Source organism: Balaenoptera acutorostrata, chromosome 1 (genome assembly GCF_949987535.1).
Source record: "Balaenoptera acutorostrata chromosome 1, mBalAcu1.1, whole genome shotgun sequence".
In the NCBI taxonomy this organism is placed as follows: Eukaryota; Metazoa; Chordata; class Mammalia; order Artiodactyla; family Balaenopteridae; genus Balaenoptera; species Balaenoptera acutorostrata.
The window spans coordinates 82698094-82725827 of NC_080064.1; the positions used below are offsets into that span (position 1 = coordinate 82698094).

Here is a 27734-nt window from a genome sequence, read left to right on the forward strand (position 1 = left end):
TCTCAAAAATGAAACTACTGACTCAGAAGATAAAAAATATTTTTCAGATGAGTTTATCCCTGATAAATTCTTCAAAGTTTAATTTGAAAATGGCAGAAATTCTAGGAAGATATTATATTTGATATCTCAAATACTGAACTGCTGCAGAGAATTGGCATGATAGGTCTGTCCAAGGGCCTCCCTGATAATTGATGGGTCAGCTTCTATGAAAATCTATGGTTATAACATCATTTAGTCTTGTTTATTCATGAAATTAAATATATACTTTGTATGATATCTGTCTTATATTCATGTTTTAAGAAAAAATTCTAAAGTTATTTAATATTTTTCAAACTTTTTATTGTGGTTAGTATTATCAGTATTAGTGTTATTGATGTTATAATTTATGTTATCTTAACCATTTTTAAGTGTACAGTGGTATTAAATACATTAACATTGTTGTGCAACCATCACCACCATTTATCCTCTTAATTCTTCTCATCTTGTAGAACTGAATCTCTATACTCATTAGAGTACACAATAACTCCCTATTCTTCTCTCCCCCCAACTCTTGGCAATCACTATTCTACTTTCTGTCTCTATGATTTTGCCTTCTCTAAGTACCTCATGTAAGTGAAATCATATAGTGTTTGTCTTTTTATGACTGGTTTGTTTCACTTAGCATAATGTTCTCAAGGTTCATCCATGTTGCAGCATATTGCAGAATTTCCTTCCTTTGTAAGGCTGAATAATATTCCATTGTATGTATATAGCACATTTTGCTTATCCATTCATCTGTTGATGGCCACTTGGTTTGTTTCCACATTTTAGCTGTTGTGAATGATGCTGCTGTGATCATGCGGGTGTACAAATATCTCTTTGTGACCCTGCTTTAAATTATTTTGAGTATACATGCACAAGTGGAATTGCTGATAATATGGTAATTCTGTTTTTAATTTTTTGAGGACCCACCATACTGATTTCTACAGCAGCTATACCGTTTTACATTCCCACCAATAGCGCTCAAGTGTTCCAATTTCTCCACATCCTTGTAAACACTTGTTTTCTGGTTTTTAACAGTAGCCATCCTAATGACTGTGAGGTGGTATCTCATTGTAGTTTTGATTTGCATTTCCCTAATGATCAGTGATGCTGAGAATCTTTTCATGTGCTTGTTGTCTAGTCATATATCTTCTTTGAAGAAATGTCTATTCATTTCCTTTACCCATTTTTTAATAGGGTTGTTTTTATGTAGTTATTGAGTTTTAGGACTTTTCCATATATTCTGATATTGATCCCTTATCAAGGTATGTGATTTGCAAATATTCTCTCCCATTCTGTGGGTTTCCTTTTTACTCTGTTGAGAGTGTCTTCGGATGCACAGAATATTAGAATTTTCATGAAGTCCAGTTTGTCTATTTTTTCTTTTGTTGCCTATACCTTTGGTGTCATATTTAAGAAATTATTACCAAATCCAATGTCGTGAAGCTTTGGTTCTATGTTGTGAAGCTTTTCTATGTTTCCTTCTAAGAGTTTTATTTTTTTAGGTCTTACATTTAGGTCTTTGGTCCATTTTGAGTTAATTTTTATATATGGTGCTAGCTGTGGGTCCAACTTCATTCTTTTGCATGTGGATATCCAGTTTTCTCAGCACCATTTGTTGAAAGGGCTGTCCTTTCCCCCCACTGAATGATCTTGGCACCCTTGTCAGAATCATTTGACCATATATGTGAGAATTTATTTCTGGGCTCTTGATTCTATTCCATTGGTCTATATGTCTGTCTTATGCGAAATCACAGTTTTTATTACTGTAGCTTTGTAATAGATTTGAAATCAGGAAGTGAGGGTCCTCAAGTTTTGTTCATTTTCAAGACTGTTTTGGCTGTTCAGGGTCCCTTGAGATTTCATATGAACTTTAGGATGGGTTTTTCTGTTTCAGCAAAAAATGTCATTGGGATTTTGCTAGGGATTGTATTGCATTGGGTAATATTGACATTTTAACAATATTACGTCTTCTAATCCATGAACGTGGAATATGTTTCTATTTATTTACGTTTTCTTCAATTCTTTTCATCAGTGTTTTGTAATTTTAATTGTACAAGTCTTTCACCTCCTTGGTTAATTCCTAAGTATTTTATTCTTTTTGATACTATTGTAAATGAAATTGTTTTTGTAATTTTCTTTTCAGATTGTTCATTGTTCACATATAGGAATGCAACTGACTTTTGTGTGTTGAATTTCATCCTCTACTTTTCTGATTTCATTTATCAGTTCTAATAGTTTTATTGTGTGAAATCTTTAGGGTGTTCTAGGTATAAGATCATATCATCTACCAATAAATAATTTTACTTCTTCCTTTCCAACTTGGATGTCTTTTATTTCTTTTTCTTGCCTAATAGCTCTGGCTGGAACTTCCAGTATTATGTTGAATAGAAGTGGTGAGAGGGGCATCCTTTTTTGTTCCTGAGCATAGAGGAAAAGCTTTCAGTCTTTCACCATTGAGTATGTTAGCTGTAGGTTTTTCATATAAGGCTTTTATTATGTGAAGGTAGTTTCCTTCTGTTACTAATTTGTTGAGAGTGTTTATCATGATAGGGTGTTCAATTATGTCAAATGTTTTTTCTGCATCAATCGAGATGCTCATGTGTGTTTTTTTTCTTTCATTCTGTTGATATTGCATATAACATTGATCAATTTTCATTGCATTCCAGGAATAAATTCCCCTTGGTCACTGTGTTTAATCCTTTTACTATGCTGCTGAATTTGGATTGTTAGCATTTTGTTGAGGATTTTTGCATCAGTGCTCATAACAGATGTTTGTCTGTAGTTTTCTTTTCTTGTAATGTCTGGGTTTCGTTTCAGGTTAATGCTGGTCTTACAGTATTAGGGAGTATTCTCTCCTTAATTTTTTGGAAACATTTGAGGAGGATTGGTATTAGTTCTTTTTTATGTGTTTGGTAGAATTCATCAATAAAGCAAGCAGGTTCAGGGCTTTTCTTAGTTGGGAGATTTTTGATTTCCCATTCAATCTCCTTACTATTTATAGGTCTGTTCAGATTATCTGTTTCTTCATGATAGAGTCTTTGTAGGTTTTGTGTTTCTAGGAATTTGTCCATTTCATCTAGATTATCCAACTTGTTGGTATACAATTATTCATTGTACTTTCTTATGATCTTTTTTTTATTTCTGTAGAATTGATAATAATATTCCTACTTATATTTCTGCTTTTGGTAATATTCAGTCCTCTTTTTTTGACCACCTAAAGATTTGTCAATTTTGTTTATTTTTTTGAAGAACCAATTTTTCATTTCATTGATATTCTTCATTGTTTTTCTGTTCTCTATTTTGTTGATCTTTACTGTAATCTTTATTTTTCCTTCTTTCTGCTAGTTTTGGGTTTATTCTGTTCTTTTTCTTGTTTCTTATCTTTTAAAGTTAGGTTATTGACTTGAGATCTTCCTTGTTTTTTAATGTAAGCATTTATAGCTATAAATTACCCCCTAAACATTGTTTTTGCTGAGTCCTGTGAGTTTTCGTAAGTTGTGTTTTTGTTTTCATTCGTTTCTAAGTAGTTTCTAATTTCCCTTGTGAATTCTTCTTTGATTCATTGGTTATTTTTAAATGTATTGTTTAATAAATATCACAATATTGTGAATTTTCCAATTTTCCTTTTGTTGTTGATTTCTAACTTCATCTCATTGTGGTTGGAGAATATACTTTGTATGATATCTGTCTTGTAAAATTTATTGAGACTTAAATTTGTAGCCTAACATATTGTCTGTCCTGGAAAGTATCCAGTGTGTACTTGAGAAGAATGTATATTTTATTGTTTTGGGGTAGAGTGAGCTGTGCATGTCTATTAAATATGTTATTTATTATATGTTTATTAAATATTGTTTATTGTGTTGAGTCCTCTCTTTCCTTACTTATATTCTCTCTGGTTGTTCTACATATTATTGAGAATAGGCTATTGAAGTCTCCAAGTATTATTGTAGAACTGTCTATTTTTCACTTCAATGCTGTCTGTTTTTGCTTCATATATTTTGAAAGTCTGTCTTTGGTCTATAAGTGTTTGTAATTGTTATATCTTATTGCTATATTGTAATAACCTTATATTAATATATATTATCTGTCTTTGTCTCATAATCTTTTTAAATTTAAAGTATGATTTGTCTGATATTACTATAGGTATCCCTGCTCCTTTTTGGTTACTATTTGCGTGGACTATCTTTTCCCATCCTTTCATTTTTTATCTATTAGTATCTTTGGATCTAAAATGAGTCTCTTATTATAAATGGGTGTTGAATTTTGTCAAAAGCTTTTTCTGCATCTATTGAGATGATCATATGGTTTTTATTCTTCAATTTGTTAATATGGTGTATCACATTGATTGATTTGCCTATATTGAAGAATCCTTGCATCCCTGGGATAAATCCCACTTGATCATGGTGTATGATCCTTTTAATGTGTTGTTGGATTCTGTTTGCTAGTATTTTGTTGAGGATTTTTGCATCTATATACATCAGTGATATTGGTCTATAATTTTCTTTTTTTGTAGTATCTTTGTCAGGTTTTGGCATCAGGGTGATGGTGGCCTCATAGAATGTGTTTGGGAGTGTTCCTTCCTCTGCAATTTTTTGGAAGAGTTTAGAAGCATGGGTGTTAGCTCTTCTGTAAATGTTTGATAGAATTCACCTGTGTAGCCAACTGGTCCTGGACTTTTGTTTGTTGGAAGATTTTAAATCACAGTTTCAATTTCATTACTTGTGATTGATTTGTTCATATTTTCTAATTCTTCCTGGTTCAGTCTTGGAAGGTTATACCTTTCTAAGAATTTGTCCATTTCTTCCAGGTTGTCCATTTTATTGGCATAGAGTTGCTTGTAGTAGTCTTTTAGGATGCTTTGTATTTCTGCGGTGTCTGTTGTAACTTCTTTTCCATTTCTAATTTTATTGATTTGAGTCCTCTCCCTGTTTTTCTTGATGAGTCTGGCTAATGGTTTATCAATTTTGTTTATCTTCTCAAAGAACCAGCTTTTAGTTTTATTGATCTTTGCTATTGTTTTCTTTGTTTCTATTCCATTTCTGCTCTGATCTTTTTGATTTCTTTCCTTCTGCTAACTTTGGATTTTGTTTGTTCTTCTTTCTCTAGTTCCTTTAGGTGTAAGGTTAGATTGTTTATTTGAGATTTTTCTTGTTTCTTGAGGTAGGCTTGTATAACTATAGACTTCCCTCTTAGAACTGCTTTTGCTGCATCCCATAGGTTTTGGATGATCTTGTTTTTTCTTTTTTTAAATTTATTTATTTAAATATAAATTATTTAGTTAGTTTTGGCTTCATTGTTCGCTGCTGCATGCGGGCTTTCTCTAGTTGCGGCGAGTGGGGGCTACTCTTCGTTGCGGTGCGTGGGCTTCTCATTTTGGTGGCTTCTCTTGTTGCGGAGCATGGGCCCTAGGCGCACGGGCTTCAGTAGTTGTGGCTCGCGGGCTCTAGAGCACAGGCTCAGTAGTTGTGGCGCACGGGCTTAGTTGCTCCGCGGCACGTGGGATCTTCCCGGACCAGGGCTCGAACCCATGTCCCCTGCATTGGCAGGCGGATTCTTAACCACTGTGCCACCAGGGAAGTCCCGGATCGTCGTGTTTTCATTGTCATTTGTCTCTAGGTATTTTTTGATTTCCTCTTTGATTTCTTCAGTGATCTCTTGGTTATTTAGTAACATATTGTTTAGCCTCCATGTGTTTGTGTTTTTTACTTTTTTTCCCCTGTAATTCATTTCTAATCTCATAGCGTTGTGGTCAGAAAAGATGCTTGATATGATTTCAATTTTCTTAAATTTACTGAGGCTTGATTTGTGACCCAAGATGTGATCTACCCTGGAGAATGTTCTGTGCGCACTTGAGAAGAAAGTGTAATCTGCTGTTTTTGGATGGAATGTCCTATAAATATCAATTAAATCTATCTGGTCTGTTGTGTCATTTAAAGCTTCTGTTTCCTTATTTATTTCCATTTTGGATGATTTGTCCATTGGTGTAAGTGAGGTGTTAAAGTCCCCCACTATGATTGTGTTACTGTCAATTTCCTCTTTTATAGCTGTTAGCAGTTGCCTTATGTATTGAGGTGCTCCTATGTTGGGTGCATCTATATTTATAATTGTTATATCTTCTTCTTGGATTGATCCCCTGATCATTATGTAGTGTCCTTCCTTGTCTCTTGTAACATTCTTTATTTTAAAGTCTATTTTATCTCCAGAAAGTGGACATAGAGGGAACCTACCTCAACATAATAAAGGCCATATACGACAAACCCACAGCAAACATCATTCTCAGTGGTGAAAAATTGAAAGCATTTCCTCTAAGATCAGGAATGAGACAAGGATGTCCACTCTCACCACTATTATTCAACATAGTTTTGGAAGTCCTAGCCACGGCAGTCAGAGAAGAAAAAGAAATAAAAGGAATAAAAATTGGAAAAGAAGAAGTAAAACTGTCACTGTTTGCAGATGACATGATACTATACATAGAGAATCCTAAAGATGCCACCAGAAAGCTACTAGAGCTAATCAATGAATCTGGTAAAGTTGCAGGATACAAAATTAATGCACAGAAATCTCTTGCATTCCTATACACTAATGATGAAAAATCTGAAAAAGAAATTAAGGACACACTCCCATTTACCACTGCAACAAAAAGAATAAAATACCTAGGAATAAACCTACCTAGGGAGACAAAAGACCTGTATGCAGAAAACTGTAAGACACTGATGAAAGAAATTAAAGATGATACCAATAGATAGAGAGATATACCATGTTCTTGGATTGGAAGAATGAATATTGTGAAAATGACTATACTACCCAAAGCAATCTACAAATTCAATGCAATCCCTATCAAATTACCAATGGCAATTTTTACGGAACTAGAACAAAAAATCTTAAAATTTGTATGGAGACACAAAAGACCCTGAATAGCCAAAGAAGTCTTGAGGGAAAAGAACTGATCGGGAGGAATCAGTCTCTCTGATTTCAGACTATACTACAAAGCTACAGTAATCAAGACAATATGGTACTGGCACAAAAACAGAAACATAGATCAATGGAACAAGATAGAAAGCCCAGAGATAAACCCACGCACCTATGGTCAACTGATCTATGACAAAGGAGGCAAGGATACACAATGGAGAAAAGACAGTCTCTTCAATAAGTGGTGCTGGGAAAACTGGTGACAGCTACATGTAAAAGAATGAAATTAGAACACTCCCTAACACCATACACAAAAATAAAGTCAAAATGGATTCAAGACCTAAATGTAAGACCAGACTCTATAAAACTCTTAGAGGAAAACATAGGAAGAACTCTCTTTGATGTAAATCACAGCAAGATCTTTTTTGATCCACCTCCTAGAGTAATGGAAATAAAAACAAAAACAAATGGGACCCAATGAAACCTAAAAGCTTTTGCACAGCAAAGGAAACCATAAACAAGACGAAAAGATAACCCTCAGAATGGGAGAAAATATTTGCAAATGAAAGAACGGACAAAGGATTAATCTCCAAAATATATAAACAGCTCATGCAGCTCAATATTAAAGAAACAAACAACCCAATCCAAAAATGGGCAGAAGACCTAAATAGACATTTCTCCAAAGAGGACATACAGATGGCCAAGAAGCACATGAAAAGCTGCTCAACATCACTAATTATTAGAGAAATGCAAAGCAAAACTACAATGAGGTATCACCTCACACCAGTTAGAATGGGCATCATCAGAAAATCTACAAACGACAAATGCTGGAGAGGGTGTGGAGAAAAGGGAACCCTCTTGCACTGATGGTGGGAATGTAAATTGATACAGCTACTATGGAGAACAGTATGGAAGTTCCTTAAAAAACTGAAAATAGAATTACCATATGATCCAGCAATCCCACTACTGGGCATATACCCAGAGAAAACCGTAATTCAAAAAGACACATGCATCCCAAAGTTCATTGCAGCACTATTTACAATAGCCAGGTCACAGAAGCAACCTAAATGCCCATTGAGATACGAATGGATAAAGAAGTTGTGGTACATATATACAATGGAATATTACTCAGCCATAAAAAGGAATGAAATTGGGTCATTTGTTGAGACATGGATGGATCTAGAGACCGTCATACAGAGTGAAGTAAGTCAGAAAGAGAAAAAAACATATCATATATTAACGCATGTATGTGGAACCTAGAAAAATGGTACAGATGAACCAGTTTGCAGGACAGAAGTTGAGACACAGATGTAGAGAGCAAATGTATGGACACCAAGGGGGGAAAGCCGCAGGGGGGTGGGGATGGTGGTGTGATGAATTGGGCGATTGGGGTTGACATGTATACACTGATGTGTATAAAATTAATGACTAATAAGAACCTGCTGTATAAAAAAATAAAATTCAAAAAAATGAAAAATAAAATGAGTCTCTTTTAGACAACATATAGGTGGATGTGTGATTTTCTCCATTCTACCAATCTGTGTCTCTTGGAGAGTTTAATCTATTTACATTTAAAGTAATTACTGATAAGGAGGGACTTCTGTCATCTTGCTCTTTGTTTTCTATATGCCTTATAGCTTTTTTATCCCTCTTTTCCTACATTACTGTCTTCTTTTGAATTTAGTTGATTTTTTGTAGTGAAATTTTAAAATTCCTTTCTCATTTCCATTTGTCTATATTTTATAGCTATTTCCTTTGTGGTTACCATGGGGATTACATTTAACATCCTAAAGTTATAACACTCTAATTTGAATTTATGCCACTCAAATTTCAATAACATACAAAAACTCTGTTCCTTTATAGCTTTATCTCCACACCTTTTGTCACAAACTTACATCTTTATACATTGTGTGCCCCAAAACACAAACTGGTAATTCCTTCAAAAGGATTAGTCTCTTTTGTAGAAAACAAGATTTGGAGTTACAAACTAAAGTTACAGTAATACTAACTTTTGCACTAATAACTTTTTTTTTTCCTTTATTTGTATTAGTCTCTTAAATCATTTAGAAAACAAAAAGTGGAAGCTACAATCCATTGTTACGATAATGCTAGGTTTTACAATTGCCCATGTATTTATCTTTATGAAGATTTTTATTTCTCCATATGGCTTCAGGTTACCATCTAGTGTTCCTTCATTTCACCTTGCAGAATTCCCTTGAGTATTTCTAGCGGGGCATGTCTAATGGTCACAGCCTCCCTCAACTTTTATCTGAGAATGTCTTAATTCCTCCCTCGCTTTTGAAGAACAGTTTTGCCAGATAGAGGATTCTTTGTAGACAGTTATTTTTTTTTCTTTTGAATATCAGCCCACTGTCTCCTGACCCTCAAAGTTTCTGATGAGAAATCTGCATGTAATCTTATTGAGGATCCCTTATATGTGGTGATTTGCTTATCTCTTGCTGCTTCAAGATTCTCTCTTTATCATTGTCTTTTTCTTTTTCTTTTTTTTTTTTTGTCTGTGCCACGTGGCATGTGGGATCTTAGTTCCCCGACCAGGGGACCAGGGATCGAACCAGTGCCCCCTGTGTTGGGAGCTTGGAGTCTTAACCACTAGACCACCAGGGAAGTTCTTGTCATTGTCTTTTGAAAGTTTGATTATAATGTGTCTCATTGTGGGTCTTTTTGAGTTCAACTTACTTGGATTTTGTTGAGATTCTTGGATGTTTATATCATGTATTTCATCGAATTTGGGGCATTTTCAGTCATTATTTCTTCAAATATTCTCTCTCTCTTTCTCCCTTCCTTCTGGGACTTCCATGATGTGCATACTGGTGTGTTTGATGGTGTCCAACAGGTCCCTTATGTTCTGTTCACTTTCTTCAATCTTTTTTCTTTCTGTTCCTCTAATTTCTGATATGTTATTTATTTTCATTTGAGTGTTTTCATTTCACAGTTCTTTGGTTTTAGTATTTTCTAGTTAACCTGTTGCTGCTATTATCACATATGTATAATTTTTATACACTGTGTATATGCACAAATATACATATAAACATACCAGTTTACTCATGTTTTGTCCTCACAAAATTTTTTGGACATTTGATAACACCAATCAATTAGTGGTGAAGTTGTAAGGAGTGAGACTTACACATTTCTAGTGAAAGTATAAGTTTTGATGCACTTTGAAGAGAAATACCTAATGAAGTTAGAAATGTGCATATCCTACAACCAGGAAGTCCACTTCTAGGTGGTATGTTCTAAAGAAACTCTAATACATGTGTTTAAAGAGACATGTACAAAGGATGTTATTGGAACATTATCTTAATAGTGAAAAAGCAATATCTAACTGTTTCTGAGTAGAAGAATGAACAAACTAGTTTGTTGTTACAGTGGAATACTGTATTATCATAAAAATATGAACTAGATCCACATATGGATACATGAATAAATATTTAAAACTATTAAGTGAAAAAAATAAGTTGCTGAAACTTGCAGAAGTGTTGATATTGTCTATGTGAATTTTTTTTTTAATTTTATTTATTTATTTATTTATGGCTGTGTTGGGTCTTCGTTTCTGTGCGAGGGCTTTCTCTAGTTGTGGCAAGTGGGGGCCACTCTTCATCGCGGTGCACGGGCCTCTCACTATCGCGGCCTCTCTTGTTGCGGATCACAGGCTCCAGACGCGCAGGCTCAGCAATTGTGGCTCACGGGCTTAGTTGCTCTGCGGCATGTGGGATCTTCCCAGACCAGGGCTCAAACCCGTGTCTCCTGCATTGGCAGGCAGATTCTCAGCCACTGCGCCACCAGGGAAGCCCTATGAATTTTCAAAACAAAATTATGTTACATATTGTTCATGGATCTACATATATAGTTAGAAGCACAAAAAACATGTATGAGAATGAAACACACCAGAGAATGATATAGAACAATTTCAACATAGTATTGGTGAGGGAGGGAAGGGATAAGACATGGACTTGTGATTTCATTTCTTCTCTAAAAGGAGAGAAACTGAAGGAAATTTGGCAAAATGCAATAAGCTATGTAATTTCAGTAGTAATTTAAATTGTGAGTGTTATGTTTTTTCTGTGTACAGTTGACCCTTGAACAATTTGGGAGTTAGGGGTGCCAACCCTTGTGCAGTTGAAAATCCACATATAACTTTACTGTCAACCCTTCCTTTCCATAGTTCCCATCTGTGGATTCAACCAACCGCTGATGGTGTAGTGCTGTAGTACATATTTATTGAAAAGAATCCATGTATAAGTGGACTCAGGCAGTTTAAAACTGTCTTGTTCAAGGGTCGACTGTATTTAAAATGTTTCAAATTTAAAAAAAATAATATGAAAATTAATAAATCCTGTTTCTATGTTTAGCTTGAATCTCAACTAGAGAAAAAAGAACAACAATTTAAAGAACAAGAAAAGACTATGTCCATGTTGCAGCAAGATATAATATGTAAACAACATCACCTTGAATCACTAGACAGACTCTTGACGGAAAGCAAAGGGGTAAAATCATCTTTATAAAAGTGCTGTTTAAAAGCTGACCAGTATTTTAAGTTTATGTTTCTTTTAACATAACTTTAATTCTAATCAAATCAGTTGTTTAACAACCTGTTACTAATGCTAAACTATTTATACACGTACGTATATTTTTGCTACCAATCTGTATGTTTTCAGGAAATGGAAAAGGAAAATATGAAGAAAGATGAAGCTTTGAAAACATTACAGAACCAAGTATCTGAAGAAACAATCAAGGCTAGTATGCTAATACTTTAAAATTTTTTCTTTTTATTTATTTATTTTCTTAATGGAGACATTCCTGTGGCTTTTTAGTTTTCTCTATAAATTGTAAAAAAAACATTTACATAAAAATAAAGTGGTAAAAATTTTACATAAGTCAATGAACTTAGTTTCTTTAAGTAGTATATTTTTCATTGTGAATTATGATCTTAATTATTTGATAGTTGATAATCTAGTTTGTAGATTAACCTCTTTTCTTTTTATAATACCTTAAGAAAGATTTGTTTTTTAACAAAAATGTATTTTTTAAACCGTAGCTACTTACTAACATTACCAGTAAAAACTTAACAAAGGAAGTGGACAGAGATGAAACTACAAACAATACAGTTTTGCTTCTTTTTACCAGTTCTGCTATATGATTAAATAGGGAATAAATCCAGAATTTCTGGGTAAAATACAGTTTTGTGTCTAGGATAACCTTATGTTTAAAAGCATGGACTTTGAAGCTAAACTGACTTGGGTTTTAGTTCTGGCTTCAGTGTGCTTATTAACTGACTGTAACCTTGGCTAGGTTATTTAAACTCTGAACGTTAATTTCTTCATCAGTAAAATAGGGATCACAATGCCCTAGAAGAAGGTGGGTTTGAGGATTAAATGAAATGAGGTACATAAAATACTTAGCACATACTAAGTTACTCAGAGTTTGCTAAGTAATTACTATATATTCAGTGTTTTCTCCTTTGCATTTTTAGTGCTAAAAATAGTTTCAAATATGCTGTGACCTTCATTCTGTCATATGTGGATTAAATATAAAGGATATTTTAAAAATCCAGTGTTATTTACTTTTTGCCTAGTACTCTGTTTTTCATCCATTTTGTGACCATGTATACCCTCGTAAACCCAATTATATATTTATCCATAACTTTCCTATAGTATTCTCCAAAACTTTTAACATTTAATGCCATGTCAGTTCATTTCCTCATGTAAAAATAACCTCTAAGATCATTAATATTTAAAAAATTATTATTGTACAAAGGTTGTAGGCATGATATAATTTCATTAAATAAAATCCATATTGCCACTTAACTCCTGTTTTTCATTAAATTACCTAATACATCTAGCCAGTCATCTAGTAAGTTATTTTCATTTGTTAATAATCAGATATGAGACAGGAAGGAAATCAGCTAAAGAATGAATTATGATGTTAGGTTTTATTCCTTTGGTACCTTTAGTAGATTTGCTTTCATTGAAGCTATACTAAATGATTCTTTTCTTTCTTTTTTTTTTTTCTTTTTCTTTGAGATGCACCGCGCGGTCTGTGGGATCCTAGTTCCCTGCCAGGGGTGGAACCTGGGCCCTCAGCAGCGAAAGCACCGAGTCTTAACCACTGGACTGCCAGGGAATTCCCTAAATGATTCTAACATATCAAGTAGAAGTTTGAAATCTAGTCTTCTTTTCTTGATTATGTCATTACCACCTTCTTTCTTGACTTTTGGCCATGTCCCTCTGCATGCCTCAGTTTGTTCTTTGCATAAAAAATTATGAAATTTTCTATCTGCAGGAGAGTTATAAGGATCAGTTTAAAGTTATATCACTTATAGAAGTATGATAATGATAGCTGGAAGACTGATGGGAAGTTTATGAACTGGTAACAAAAAACCAATAAATTAAAGCAATTATGTTAGCTGCTATTAAATAGAAAATTGAGATGGTGCTTATTAGCAATTTCATTTGTTTATTTTATTTGTTTTGCTTTGCTTTTATTTTCCACTCTGGATTTTTGTGTGTGTTTTATTTCCCCAAAGAAAGTAAAAGTTATAAGTAGAAAAAAAATAAACAAAAAAGACTAGCTTTAGGTGCTTCTGTTGAAAGTAGGTAGCGTAGAGCCCCTATGTGATTGCCTCCAGAATATGCCCCCGAGGAGGTTCTTTGGTTTAGCAGAGCAGTGTCTTTGTTTTGATTCTATTCATTCACGTACATATATATATACATGTATATTTATGAGTAGTTTGTACACAGTGAATGATGTTTATTTGTATGAGATTTAGTGTCTCAAGCTCTTTGTTCAAATGAGAAGTCCAACAGAGTAGTAGATGTTTTGGTTTTTATTATTTATTAGTTTTAATTAATTTATTTTTAATTAAATTTTATTTTGAAAAATTTCAAACCTACAAAATGAAAGACTAGTACAGAGAACATCTGTGTACCTTTCATTTAGATTTACTGTCTTTTAAACTCTAACCATACTCACTTCATCTCTCTCTGCACACACATGCACATGCCTTCATGCGCATGCACCCACCCAGTCCCACCCCAACTCACACATTTCCTTTTTGCTAGTCCACCTGCAAGAAGGTTGCAGATGTCATGATACTTTACACCCTTAATACTTAAACTTGGGTCTCCTATGTATAGAAACTTTCTCCTACCTGATTACACCATCTCTATACACCATAGAAAGTCAACATTAATTCAGTAACACCATTCAACACACTGTCCATACTGAAAATTTCCCAATTATTTAAAAATGTTCTTAATAATCTTGCTACTCAAAGCATGGTCTGGGAGCATCACTATCACCCGGGAACTTGTTTGACTTGCAGAATATCTCAGACCTACTGAACAGAGCTGGAACTAAGGTGAAGCAAGGGAGGTGCCTCTGGCATACAATTTAAGGAGACATTTACTCTCTGGGTTGTACAAGTGAAGGGTATGCATTTGCATGATCCTGAGAGTGAGTACCTCCTTAAACTTTGAGCCCTAGAACCTCCTTTGTCTCACCCTAGAGCTGGCTCTGGTACTGAATTAGGGTGTCCAGGTGATTTGTATGAACATTAAATTGTGAGAGACACTACTTTAGCTTGTTCCTTTTCTTTCCCCAATTTATAATGCAATCATAATTCATGTTTTGCTTTTGGCTTTTTAGATTCCCCTAAACTCACTGTCTCCTATTCTTCACGACACTGAATCTTTGGAAAAGTCTAGGTCAACTGTAATAGCACATACACCACAATTGTGGATTATACTGTGGGTTATACTGTGTCCTTCCCACTGCTTCACATCAGGAGGCACATAATGTCACACCACCCCATTATTGGCTTTGCCAATCTTGACACCTATTATTTAAGGTGGTTACTGCTAGATCTCACTATTTTAAGGGCATAATTTTTCCTTTATAATTAATAAGCAATACATAGAGTGATTCTTTGAGGCCATGTTCAAATTCCTGTCCCTCAACAAACTAGTGACCAATGGTTTTAACATCTAGTGATGAATCTTGCCTGATTGAGTTTTTATGTTGTTAATTTTTATCACATGTGATGTTCTGACAGTCATAGATTTTTTTTTTTTCTGTGTGTGGAAGATGATACAAGTACCAATGCTTATTCTCATGCTTAATAGAGAAAACTTGTAAATATTTATGCCTCTCATAAAAGACTTTAAAAATTATTATTAGGGCAACAGTTTATTAACAAAGATAATTAATCAAAATTGTAAGCTTTTTAACTGTTAATGGTTATATTCACACGCTATAGGGGCAGGCTTTGAAAACTGTGTCTTTCAGTTGTGCCTCTTTTTAGAAATAAGAGTTGCAAAGATAATTTCATGATGTAGAATAGTATCTGCAAGAGGGAACATTTTTCTTTTTCTCCTTATCTTGTTGAAATTTCTTTCACACTTTCATGACTACTTACTAGAATGCTATTAACGTTGAGGAAAGAAAAAAAAAATACTCCCGAGAAGCTTAGAAATACAGTAAGGAAAAGAAAGGAACAAGACAAGAATGAATCTTATTAACAGATGGGATATGGAGCATGTGTACAAACTCTGAAAAATTTTACTGAATTTGAGTTGCTCTTTGCTCATTCGCTCTTTTTTTTTTTTAAATATTTATTTATTTATTTATTTATTTATTTATTTATGGCTGTGTTGGGTCTTCGTTTCTGTGCGAGGGCTTTCTCTAGTTGTGGCAAGCGGGGGCCACTCTTCATCGCGGTGCGCGGGCCTCTCACTATCGTGGCCTCTCTTGTTGCGGAGCACAGGCTCCAGATGCGCAGGCTCAGTAATTATGGCTCACGGGCCTAGTTGCTCCGTGGCATGTGGGATCCTCCCAGACCAGGGCTCGAACCCGTGTCCCCTGCATTGGCAGGCGGATTCTCAACCACTGCGCCACCAGGGAAGCCCATCATTCGCTCTTTAATGTTGAGGTAGCGTGAAGCATTTGCAGCTTTATGAACACTTGAACCAAGTTACACTGCTGCCTTTCTGAAAATGTTTTCACTGATTCAGAGCAAAAGCAGCCTTCTCCTTCTTACCTAAGTTTTTTTTTCATTAGCCGACAAAAACATTTCATTTTCTTAGTGACTTCAGCATATTCAGAATATTCGCACTATAGCATTTTTAGCACAATACACCAGTTTGTACTCACTTTATTATTTTTCTTGATCAAGGGAACTTAAGGAATAGGTTTAAATACTGCTTACCTTTTTAGGTAAATGTTTCAGGGTGTCTGGCCTGCAGGTCCTTGACAATTGGCCCCAGTCTATCTTGCCAGTCCCATCCTTCCAGTACCCATCTCTTACAAATTCATGGTTTTGGTACCCTAAGCTCCTGCCAACTTCTTACCATTCCTTTTCACAGTGCCTTGTCTCTGAATGTACTTCCCTCTTCCTAGAATGCCCTTCTTCACTTGTTCATGTCCATTTATTCTTCAGGACTCCAGGCACTGGTTTCCTCTTTGGTTTCCTAGTTTGCAGTAATAATTAGTTTTCTAAATAAATCTCTTCTTTAATAGCATTTTATATCCTAAGTTGGACTGTATATTCACTGGTTGAAGCAGTGAGGTAACATTAGGAGATAACGCTGTAAAATATTGAGCATATAATAAGCACTCATTAGTATTGGTTGATTTTCCTTTTTTGCTTTTTTTCTGCTTAGGTCAGACAACTAGATTCAGCATTGGAAATTTGTAAGGAAGAACTTGCTTTGCATTTGAACCAATTGGAAGGAAATAAAGAAAAGTTTGAAAAACAGCTAAAGAAGAAATCTGAAGAAGTAAATTAACATTTCCTTTAAATATAGCATATTTTTCAAGTGATTTCTTTTTGAGATATTGTTTATTTTCAAGATACTTTAAAAGTACATTTTTATATAGCTGATATAAAAAAATTTTTCCAGTAAAACGTAAACTCCAATTTTATATTCTTTTTTAAAAAAATAAATTTATTTATTTATTTATTTATGGCTGTGTTGGGTCTTCGTTGCTGCTTATGGACTTTCTCTAGTTGAGGAGAGCGGGGGCTACTCTTCATTGCAGTGCGTGGGCTTCTCATTGCAGTGGCTTCTCTTGTTGCAGAGCATGGGCTCTAGGCGCACAGGCTAGAGCAGTTGTGGCATGCAGGCTCAGTAGTTGTGGTGCGCGGGCTCCAGAGTGCAGGCTTAGTAGTTGTGGCGCATGGGCTTAGCTGTTCCGTGGCATGTGGGATCTTCCCAGACCAGGGATCAAACCCATGTCCCCTGCATTCGCAGGCAGATTCCCAACCACTGTGCCACCAGGGAAGTCCCCAATTTTATATTCGTTAAGAAACAAACATATGACATATAAAACACAAAATATGACTCCTTAAAATTCTGATTCTATTATCTATTTTTAGGGAATCAGGAGATTATTGTTGATCACAGAGTAATTCTAATATAAAATGATTAACACTTAGAATATTGTTTTAGATTTAAAGGTATAAAATTCTTCAAATTTTTTCCATTTTGTTTTTTCTTCCTCTATTTGTCTGAAGGATTGAGAATTAGGTTTATAAATTTAACTTTCTTTATTGAGAAGAATTTCTCAGATACTAGATAGAAGACTTTTCTTGAATTATCTTATTCATCTCTGTATACTCATTGTCAACCACTTTGCTTTCAACATAATAGGTAGTCACTAAATATTTGCTCAAAGGAATAATCTTAATGAAGAATTCCTTTATTTCTTTGTTAGAATTTATAATACATATATTTAAACCTTAACTTCATGTTTAGAAATAATCAACAAATTGGACTTCCCTGGTGGCACAGTGGTTAAGAATCCACCTGCCAATGCAGGGGACACGGGTTCGAGCCCTGGTCCAGGAAGATCCCACATGCCGCAGAGCATCTAAGCCCGTGCGCCACAACTACTGAGCCTGTGCTCTAGAGCCCGCAAGCCACAACTACTGAGCCTGTGTTCCACAACTACTGAAGCCCACACACCTAGAGCTGGTGCTCCACAACAAGAGAAGCCACCGCAATGAGAAGCTTGTGCACCGCAACGAAGAGTAGCCCTCGCTCGCTGGAACTAGAGAAAGCCTGCACGCAGCAACAAAGACCCAACACAGCCAAAAATAAAATAAATAAATAAAATTTTTTAAAAAAACACCTTTCTTAAAAACAAAAAAAATAGTCAACAAATCTTCATCAAAGATGCATCACATAATTATATAACTTCAGAGATTAAAACAAAAACTTTGTATTTTATATGGTCCTGTCTTCTTCCTTCTACTTCCCTTCATGAAGGTTTTTATAGCATCTTTCACAGGTGGGCATATATTTCTGTATTCCAGTATATGGAAATTAAACCACCTAAACTACAGATACTTATACTTTTTAGAATAAGAGTGTGATTTTTTTTTCCACCGGGATCTTCTTTAAACCATTATTTAGGCATTTATTTATTTTTATTTACTTATTTTTTGGCCGCACCCTGCAGCATGCAGGATCTTAATTCCCTGACCAGGGATCAAACCCATGCCGTCTGCAGTGGGAACTCAGAGTCTTAACCACTGGACTGCCAGGAAAGTCCCTATTTAGGCATTTAAATTCTGTAGCCCTCACTGCACTCCAGCATAAATGGACTTGGCAGAGATGGAATCTGGAGACAGGCAGTGTTTGTAATCAGAGAGTTTGCTGAGATTTAGAATTTGTATTCTTAGAAATAGCATCAGAGACTTGGGTGGATAAGAGGCATTTACCCAAAATGAACTTAGAACTTTTTTCAGAATAGCAGGAAGTATAAACCTAGGCTGGAACTGGATTAGAAATCAGAAGTGGTAGTCAGGTTTGTACAACCATACTAGAGAAAAAGTAAGTAAGTAAATTAAAAAGATTTGCAGCCCTTTTATTGCTGATGAATTATTAGCTCAACTGCATGTGCATTGGCTTACTTACTTAAAAGATCATCTTTCACTTCTTCTGTGTTGATAAGAAACGTGGAGAAAAATCCAATTACTCTTTACCATTTTTTTTTTTAGGTACCAATCCATACATTTATTTAGTTTTGGCTTATTTGTCTTTAGAGCAAATTATAATATCTTACAGAGAAAACTCTTTCTAATGCTGGTTAATAGAATTAATATCTTATAACAGCAGAGTTATGAGACTTTCATCATATGTAGCTAGGTTTTAGAAAATATGATTTGACTGATAGTGCATCCATTCTGTTAGTAATAGGTGATGTTGTAAAGATATTTTACTAAATCAGTAGATAGTCCCGAATCACATACTAGATGAATAATTAAATGGCCCCAGAGCATATAGATAGAAAGCCAGCTGAAAAAACTACATGTTGATAATCCACCACACAAAGCTAATAAATATGCCTCTGAGTTTTTGCCTCAGGCAAATATTGTTTTCCATATGTTGAAATAAATACATTTATGATGAAAATAATAGTGACTTTGGGGTCCTGAATTATTTTGAAAATATTTTAATTTGTATTAAAATGCTTTAAAAAGTGATAATGTATGTGTTCATGCAGAATTGTCAACATGATAGAAGAAAATAAACACAAAATAGATGTGAATAAGCTGAAACATTTTCTGCATAAAGCATTTATTCAGCGAGATCAGTCATTTTATTGATAAATGCCTTTATTCAAATTGATGGACTTAAATTTTGCAGAGTTGGCATTGTATCAGTAACTTTTCTGGGTTATATTTTATTTTTTGGTAATAATCATGAGAGCGTTTTTGGATATACATTAATATTAGATAAAGCTAATTGTAAAGCAGATATTATAATGTAAATTCTACTTTCTTCTTGACTTTAATTATAAAATAATGAATTCTTTAGGAAAAGTTTATTCTCTGAATATGATAATAACTTAGTAGAGAATATAACGTCAAAACTATTTGTCTTATATTTACTTTTAAAGTCAAGTGGAAGTTAAAGGGTAGTAGAGTGAAATGCCAGTATAAATTTGATAGATGTAGGTTAATTTTTGTGAATTAATATTTGTGATACAACTAATATGTTAGATACTTCAGTATTTTTAATGGAAATTATTTTGCTAGTGGCTAGATTACTAAAATAAATTTTTTAATTGTTCTTATGTGGTATGACTTTCTTAGTGTTTTGGTTAGGCCTTATCTTTTTTCTAATATTTTGTCTTACTTTAATACTTTGACCATTTTTTTTGTTTGATTAGGAAAGTAAGTATAAGACAGCATGTTCCAGTAAAGCAAAGAATAGTATATAAACTTATCTTATAGGCAAGTCAGTTCTATATAAAATAAACTACAGCAGAGGTGTGATCTGTAGTTTTCTCAGGAGCTAGCAGGAAAAACAAAACAGGTGTCACTGATACCTATTTACACTAAATAAATTATTTTCATATAGACAACATTAAGTAAAATAGATTAGCATTAAAAAGAATTATAATAATATTAGAAATTGGATAGTTGCCTGTTATATGTAAGGTTCTCTAAGTTTACAGTGTCATCATATAATGAAGAAGTTTGAAATGTAAGAGCTTCTTATCATAAGCAAAGGCTATTTGGCCCCTAAGCCTTTCATGATGCTGCTGAATATTCCACTGCTGGATAATTAGAAAAAACCAAGTCAGGATTCTTCTTCACTGTTTCTTAGGAGTTTAAAATTATTTTCTTCTGGATTGATATTTATTAGAAAGATTGTTTGCTTTAAAGGGATGGGTTTATTTTCCTTCATTTTAAAAAGTTATTATATAAGCAACAATAAGAAATCTTTTGAAAAAGATTTACCTACAATCCGCTCTCTAATACTTACTCTCTAATACTTTTCACTTTTCTATTTGCCTGAGTGTTTTTCATATTAATGAAATGTGGGATTTTTTTTTCACTTTATTTTGTAAAATTTATTTGCCACTGTCCTTTAAATTATGATTCTTTTTTTTTTTTTGGCCATGCCATATGGGTTGCGGGATCTCGGTTCCCCAAGCAGGGATTGAACCTGGGCCACTAGGCCACCAGTGAACACCCTAAACTGTGATTTTAAATGATTGCATCTTTTAAAATCAGATTTATATATCATCATTTAGTAAACCTTCCCCTTACTTTAGGAACAGGTAACGAATATTATGAAATATATATTAAATTATGCTGTATTATTTATAGAATTTTAAAATGATTTCTTTTGGCACTTTTTAGGATATGGATTTCTTGGACAAAGGGCATTTTTTTCCTTCTTAATAGGTTCTCCCAGATAACTCTAAAGGTTTTATTTAAAGCAATTTGGGGGATCAGCATATTCAAGTCCTAAATATTTGGAGTGAATAAGTGCAATTTCTTAGTTGGTATTGTTTTCCTTTATGTTTTTTGGAGCGTGAATATTCAAGAGTGCTTACTGGGATATTATTTTACAAACAATGACAGTGATAGCAACAATAATGTACTAAATAGCACCTAACATTTATACAGTGTTTTCATGGCTATGGTTTATTATCAATAAGAGAAAAAGATACATCAAATGGAGTGTGAAGAAATCCATGGCTTCCTATGTTTTCTCCTTCGTTCTGGGAGAAGTCACACAGAATAAGCTCCTTTCTGTAGCAGTGAAATGCGGCAACATTTATGCAGTACTTCTGCCCAGGGAAGCCTGCTTATGACTCAAAGGTCAAGGTTTTTTATTGGGGGCTGGTCACATAAGAACAGCCATAAGTATCAGAATTCCAAACTCCTAGAAGGAAAGCATGATTTGGTGCCCTAGCCAGGGAAAACAGTCTCATCACTTAAGGAATGTTTCAGAAGCCACATTCCCAGACATCAGCCAAGAACCAACCCTATTAACAGGCCCTTCTAACATACCTCCCCATCAGAAAAATGAGCCATGCCCTTCCACATAATAAATTATAGCTATGAATACAATTGTCCCACATGACAAGTGAGGGTAATTATCTAATAAGGTGACAACATTGACATTTTATTGCTTTTTATTTGAAATATGTCATTATAATGAGAAATGTGTATATTTGTTAGGTATATTGTTTACAGAAAGAGCTGAAGATTAAAAATCACAGTCTTCAAGAGACTACTGAGCAAAATGTTATTCTGCAGCATACTCTTCAACAACAGCAGCAAATGTTACAACAAGAGACAATTAGAAATGGAGAGCTAGAAGACATTCAAACTAAACTTGAAAAACAGGTATATATTATTGGTCAAAATGATTTTATGAAATAGAAATTTTTTTAAATTGATAATAGATTTTTTTGCTAGTTATATAAATTGCTGTTTAACCTCAAAGATACCATATTATAAGAAATATTCTAAATTAACATTGTAAAATGTATAAAGTTTTATTCCAATGTAATGTGATCGTGTAATACCGTGGGCACATTTTTGTCACTCCATCCAACCTAGTTATAATTTAGTTTTCTTTATTCAGTTTTTCCTTTTTGGACCTGAATATAATACCTATCTGAATCATTATAGCTTTCAATTTCTTCATTTTGGATCAGGAGATGTGTGATAATCCCTAAAGAAATGCCAAGCAATGCACTAAAAGAAAAATCCCAAAGGAAACTACTCATTTTAAAAAATAAGTTATTACTCCAAAGAAAGAATCCTAGGAAATTTTATTCTAGAATCTAATCTTTTCTCTTTCATTCATTACCAAATTCATCTGAATTATTCTGACAGATATTTCACATTTTTTGTTTTGTTTTCCTCTCATCACACTTTACAGAAAGGTATAAATTAGAAAATGATAGTTCACAGAAACCTCACTACACCTCACCTTTTTGTCATTTGTATGACTTTTTAATCTGTGTATTCTAACTTCATCCTCAGCCTCTCCAGTGGAACTAAAGAATCTCTTCTCTGCACATTCAAATATATCAGGCAGGTATTCTGTATTTTCTTTTTTAGAGACATCTGTCCTGTGGCTCTCCATCCCTTTTGTTCAAGTCTAGACCTACTGTTTGCTATTCCTGTTGTACAGCTTCATCCTGAGGCATTTCTTCATTTCATCTGTATTTGATTCCCACTTTCTAAATCCCTTGTCATTGACTCCGGTTTTTGTAAGATTGATTATGATTCTTGTTCTTTCTGAAATTGTGTTCATTTCTATAATTGTCTTACGGTTTTCTTCTGAGTTTTTTTTTCCTTAGGTCTATCAATTCCTTTGTATTTTTCATTTGGTTATTTTATTTCTCCATGATCTTTGTTTTAAGAGATTTTTATGTCTTCTCTAATTTCTTTGAGGGTCTAAAGAAGTTTATATCTAAAAATTCCTTCAGTATTTAGAATAAATTTTCCAGCATATATTTTTTCTACTTTTTATTCATGTTCCACTGTGCACAGGTTCCGTGTTGGATTTATTCAGATTATTATCTTTAGATTCTTTCTGCTTATGAGTGTGCCATTTAATCAAACACAGAATGGGTAGATTTTGCATGGTTCCCTTCCCTTTTTACCTGGGTTCTATTTTAATTTTATATTTGGAACTTAAGTTGGGGGTGTGGATATTAATGACTTATAATCTGTACTTAGTTCTTCAATGAGAGGTTTTAGAAGAGCAGGGAGGATGTTAAAGTCATCAGCCAGATATTAACTTTGAGATCACAGTCATGTAAATGTTCATTGAAAATATGAAGTGGGACTTCCCTGGTGGCGCAGTGGTTAAGAATCCACCTGCCAATGCAGGGGACATGGCTTTGATCCCTGGTATGGGAAGATCCCACATTCCGCAGAACAACTAAGTCTGTGCGCCACAACTACCGATCCTGTGCTCTAGAGCCCACGAGCCACAACTGCTGATGCCTACGTGCCCTAGAGCCTGCGTGCCGCAACTACAGAGCCCACGTGCCGCAACTACTGAAGCCCGCTTGCTCTAGGGCCCACTGCTGCGACTACTGAGCCCACGTGCTGCAACTACTGAAGTCTGCACGCCTAGAGCCCCTGCTCCACAACAAGAGAAGCCACTGCAATGAGAAGCCCGTGTACCGCAACGAAGAGTAGTCCCCGCTCGCTGCCATTAGAGAAAGCCTGCATGCAGCAACGAAGACCCAACGCAGCCAAAAAAAAATGAAGTGGCTGAGGTTAACTAGGGAGAGAACATAGAATGAGGGGTGAGATGACTGACTTTGACAGAGCTCTGAAGGATACAGTACCTGGAAGCCAAAGTAAGTATTTCATGACTTAAGGGATGATAATTGGTGTCATGGGCTGCTGCAATCAGTGTCAAGTAAATTGAGGGTTGAGAAATGTCCATTGGAATTAGCTGCATGGAAGCCATTGGTGACACAGTGTAGTTTCTGTACAGTGTCTAGATTGCTATGGGTTGAGGAATGAATGAGAAAGTGAGAAAAATGATACAACAAGCATAGAAAAAATCTGAGAAGTTGGGCTATAAAGAGGAGGAAAGAAATGGTGGTAGTTGGAAGGAGGTAGAGGTGTGGAGGAAAGTTTTTTATGATAAGAAGGTCTTGAACATGTTTAAATGCTAATATAAAGAAACCAGAAGAAAGAGAGATTGAAGATACAGCAGAGAGTAGAGGTAGTAGTATGAGGTTCCTTAAAAAGTGGATAGGAGTTGAATCCAGAACGCCTATGAAGCAGTTTGACTTATATAGGAGGAAGAATACCTCCTGCAATGTAGTAAAACAGAAGGAGGAAAGAATAGGAGCAAATGCAAGTTGTAAAGTTTGAGGGCAGATGGGACTTCTAGGAATTGGTATGAGCCAATTTGTGAAAAAGGAAAGAAACATAGTTTGACAGAGAAGAAAGAACATTTCAGATGAGGATGATGAAAAGAGGAACATTTACCATTACTCTGTACAATTCTTTTAAGTCCTATTTTAGTGTTATGATGTGGTCACTTCTATAAATATGTATATAAATGAAATATCTTTCTTATTAAAAATTGTTTTGCTTTCATATTTTCAAAACGTTGTTTCTCGGTCTATACTTTGATTTTTGTAATAACGGCTTGAAACTGATAGGCTAAGCTACAAATTTATATAAATATTTTTCGTCTGAAAAATGTTGAACTGTGTTTGAATTTAAAATACTTAACTGAAAATTGCTTTACAAGGTATCAAAACTTGAACAAGAGCTTCAGAAACAAAGGGAAAGTTCAGCTGAAAAGTTGAGAAAAATGGAGGAAAAATGTGAAGCAGCCACATATGAAGCAGATTTAAAAAGGCAAAAAGTTATTGAGCTTACTGGTACTGCCAGGTAAAATGAATATGTTAGTTTTTATTTGTCTTCCTGCTTTAACATCAGTCATTTTTGAGTTTCACTATCAGATAATGTTCAGTGAAGTGTTTGCTTGAGGAATTAATTTCTCTACGGTGTGTGTTCCTATAGCATTGTTTGCAACTCCCTCATATCCCTCATGCCTTTAGTATTATAGGTTAATATCCTTTGCTCTCCTACTATATTGTAGTTCCTTAAGGCCAAGATAATATATGGTTTAATTTAAGGGTCCTCCCACAACAATCAGCATAGTTCCTTGTACCTCATAGGCACTCAGGAGCTGTTTTATTAAATTGAATTGTGAAAGTGGTAGGCAAAGATGTACTCATATAGAGGAACTTTTCATGGGTTCTAATTGTTTATGGGAGGGAGTAAATTAATAGAAGAAAACAGTGGTCTCAACATTGACTGAACATTAAAATCACCCAAGGAGCTTTAAAAAGTACTGATGCCTAGGTCCTACCTCTAAAGATCCTGATTTAATGTGGCTGGGCTGTGCTAAGAAATCAATAGTTAATTGGTCAAGAAAGGGAACTATGAGCTGAAAGTTATACCTAGTTTCCCCAGACCTCTTATACTTTGTCGACAAGAGTTGACATAATTAATAATAAACTCTTAATTAGCCCACCATTCTACCAACAGGAATAAGAGTTAACTTATGCATTTGAACTTAAACCACAACATCCTCAGACTCCCTCTCCCCCTCTGACAGGAATAAAGGTAGGGCCTTTGTGCTTTGAGTAGCAACTCGCTTCCCCAGATATCCTCAACTCTCTCAGTGGGGTCAAGAAGATATCCTATGTTTAAGACTAAGACCACAGTTCTTCAGACCTTCTTTCTGCCATTGATAGTTGTCTATCCATTAACACAGCCTCACCACCAATGTGTACCTTAATTCCACAAAGGCTAATCAACATTGTAACTTTATCTTTGCTTGTGCCAGATGCCACAGAAGCATCAGATTTCCAGGCATTAGATTTACCCTCATCTCTCTTACTAGTCCCAAAAACCTCTTCATGTATTTTCTTCCCTTTTCCCACCCCATCTGAACTTGTGGAAGATTTTTCACTTTATCCTCTGGAATTCACAGTCCATCCTGAGAGACATTCCCTATATTCTCTATCTCTTCTTTTCTCTTGCTGTAACAGAAATGTGACTGTCCCCTGAGGACATTGCTTCTTCCCCTGCAGCTCTCTAAAGTAAAAACTTTTCCCCATAGTTCTTGTACCACAGGGTTGAGATGTAGAATAGTATGACATACACCATGAACCTCATGTCATCAGATCATATCATCCCTCGTTGTTGCTGACACCTACAGGCCACCTGACTTACCATAGCTCTCTCCAACACTACTCCTGTCTTTATTCTTGAGGATTTCAATATACATCTATCTAGCTGATCCTCAGCCACTCACATGATTTATCCTAGATCTTATCATTTCTGATATCTCCATTATTTCAACATAATCTGAATACTATGCATCTACCTCTATATTATTACCTCATTCCCTTTAATACCCCCAATTCAACAATTCTTTGATGTAACTAGGACCTCTGATCTATCAGTTCTACCACTGTCTCATTCCCTAATGCCATTTCTCCTCTCTTTACCTAGCTTAAATTCTAGTTAGTCATTAAAATCACTGATTTACATAAACCCACAACTCCTTTACCTCTCTCTTACTTTGTGGTACACAGAACTAAAAATCCAACTCAGACTAATTCATGCTTGCATCTTTACAGAGGCTGGAGAAAAATATAACCACACTGACCAATCTTACTTTATACCCATAACTTAAAAACCTTAAGCATTTTCTTAATGCTGTCTGTCTGGCAATCACAATGTTACTTACTCTTGTAGAGGACTCTTTTACACCTTTGCCTTTTCTTTCAAAACTCTAACAACCCCTCCCCAATCCTTGCTCTCACTGATGATCTTGCTTTTGTTTCACTAAGAAAATTGAAATAACTGCTTCTTTCTTTTCTTACTCCCACCCTTTGACTTCTAGACAAAAACTCTGCTTAATTATAGCTAATAGGCACATTCAGTGGGTAAAATAAGTTCTAGTTACTAGTAGGAAGCTTATGAACTAGATGAATAAACTTCATAAGAAAGATATATCCTAGTTCCAAGATCTTCTCTTCATGAAGCAGGGTTTTTCTCTGTTCCAACTATTGCTTCTTTCACTTCTGAAACTATAATTTATAAAACTGTTTTTCTCTCCCAAAAGGGTTTAGAGTTAAAACATATCTGTTATATATCTTCTTGGATCTGTTTTAAAATTAAAATATCTCAGGGACTTCCCTGGCGGTCCAGTAGTTAAGACCTCGCCTTCCAGTGCAGGGGGTGTGGGTTCATCCCTGGTCACAGAGCTAAGATCCCACATGCCTCGCGACCAAAAAGCCAAAACATAAAACAGAAGCAATATTGTAACAAATTCAATAAAGACTTTAAAAATGGTCCACATCAAAAAAAAAAAATCTTAAAAAAAAATTAAAATATCTCCAAATAGAAAGAAAACGAATTCATTGAGCACCTTTTGTGTGCCAGGCAGTGTACTAGGTAAACACATCATATA

General features: G+C 34.8%; 1 protein-coding gene across 11 annotated transcripts in view; it reads left to right on the forward strand.

The window, feature by feature from the left end:
• The window catches only part of CCDC18 (coiled-coil domain containing 18), a 137295-nt gene that overhangs the window by 45363 nt on the left and 64198 nt on the right, over positions 1-27734 (forward strand). For 10 of the 11 annotated variants that reach the window (XM_057543682.1, XM_057543696.1, XM_057543676.1 and 7 more), the window contains 5 exons: positions 11304-11438; positions 11610-11687; positions 16611-16727; positions 21935-22102; positions 24993-25135. In XM_057543682.1, the coding sequence (XP_057399665.1) occupies positions 11304-11438; positions 11610-11687; positions 16611-16727; positions 21935-22102; positions 24993-25135 (641 nt within the window). The remainder of the gene's footprint in view (positions 1-11303; positions 11439-11609; positions 11688-16610; positions 16728-21934; positions 22103-24992; positions 25136-27734) is intronic. The other variant, XM_057543699.1, reaches the window with a different exon arrangement.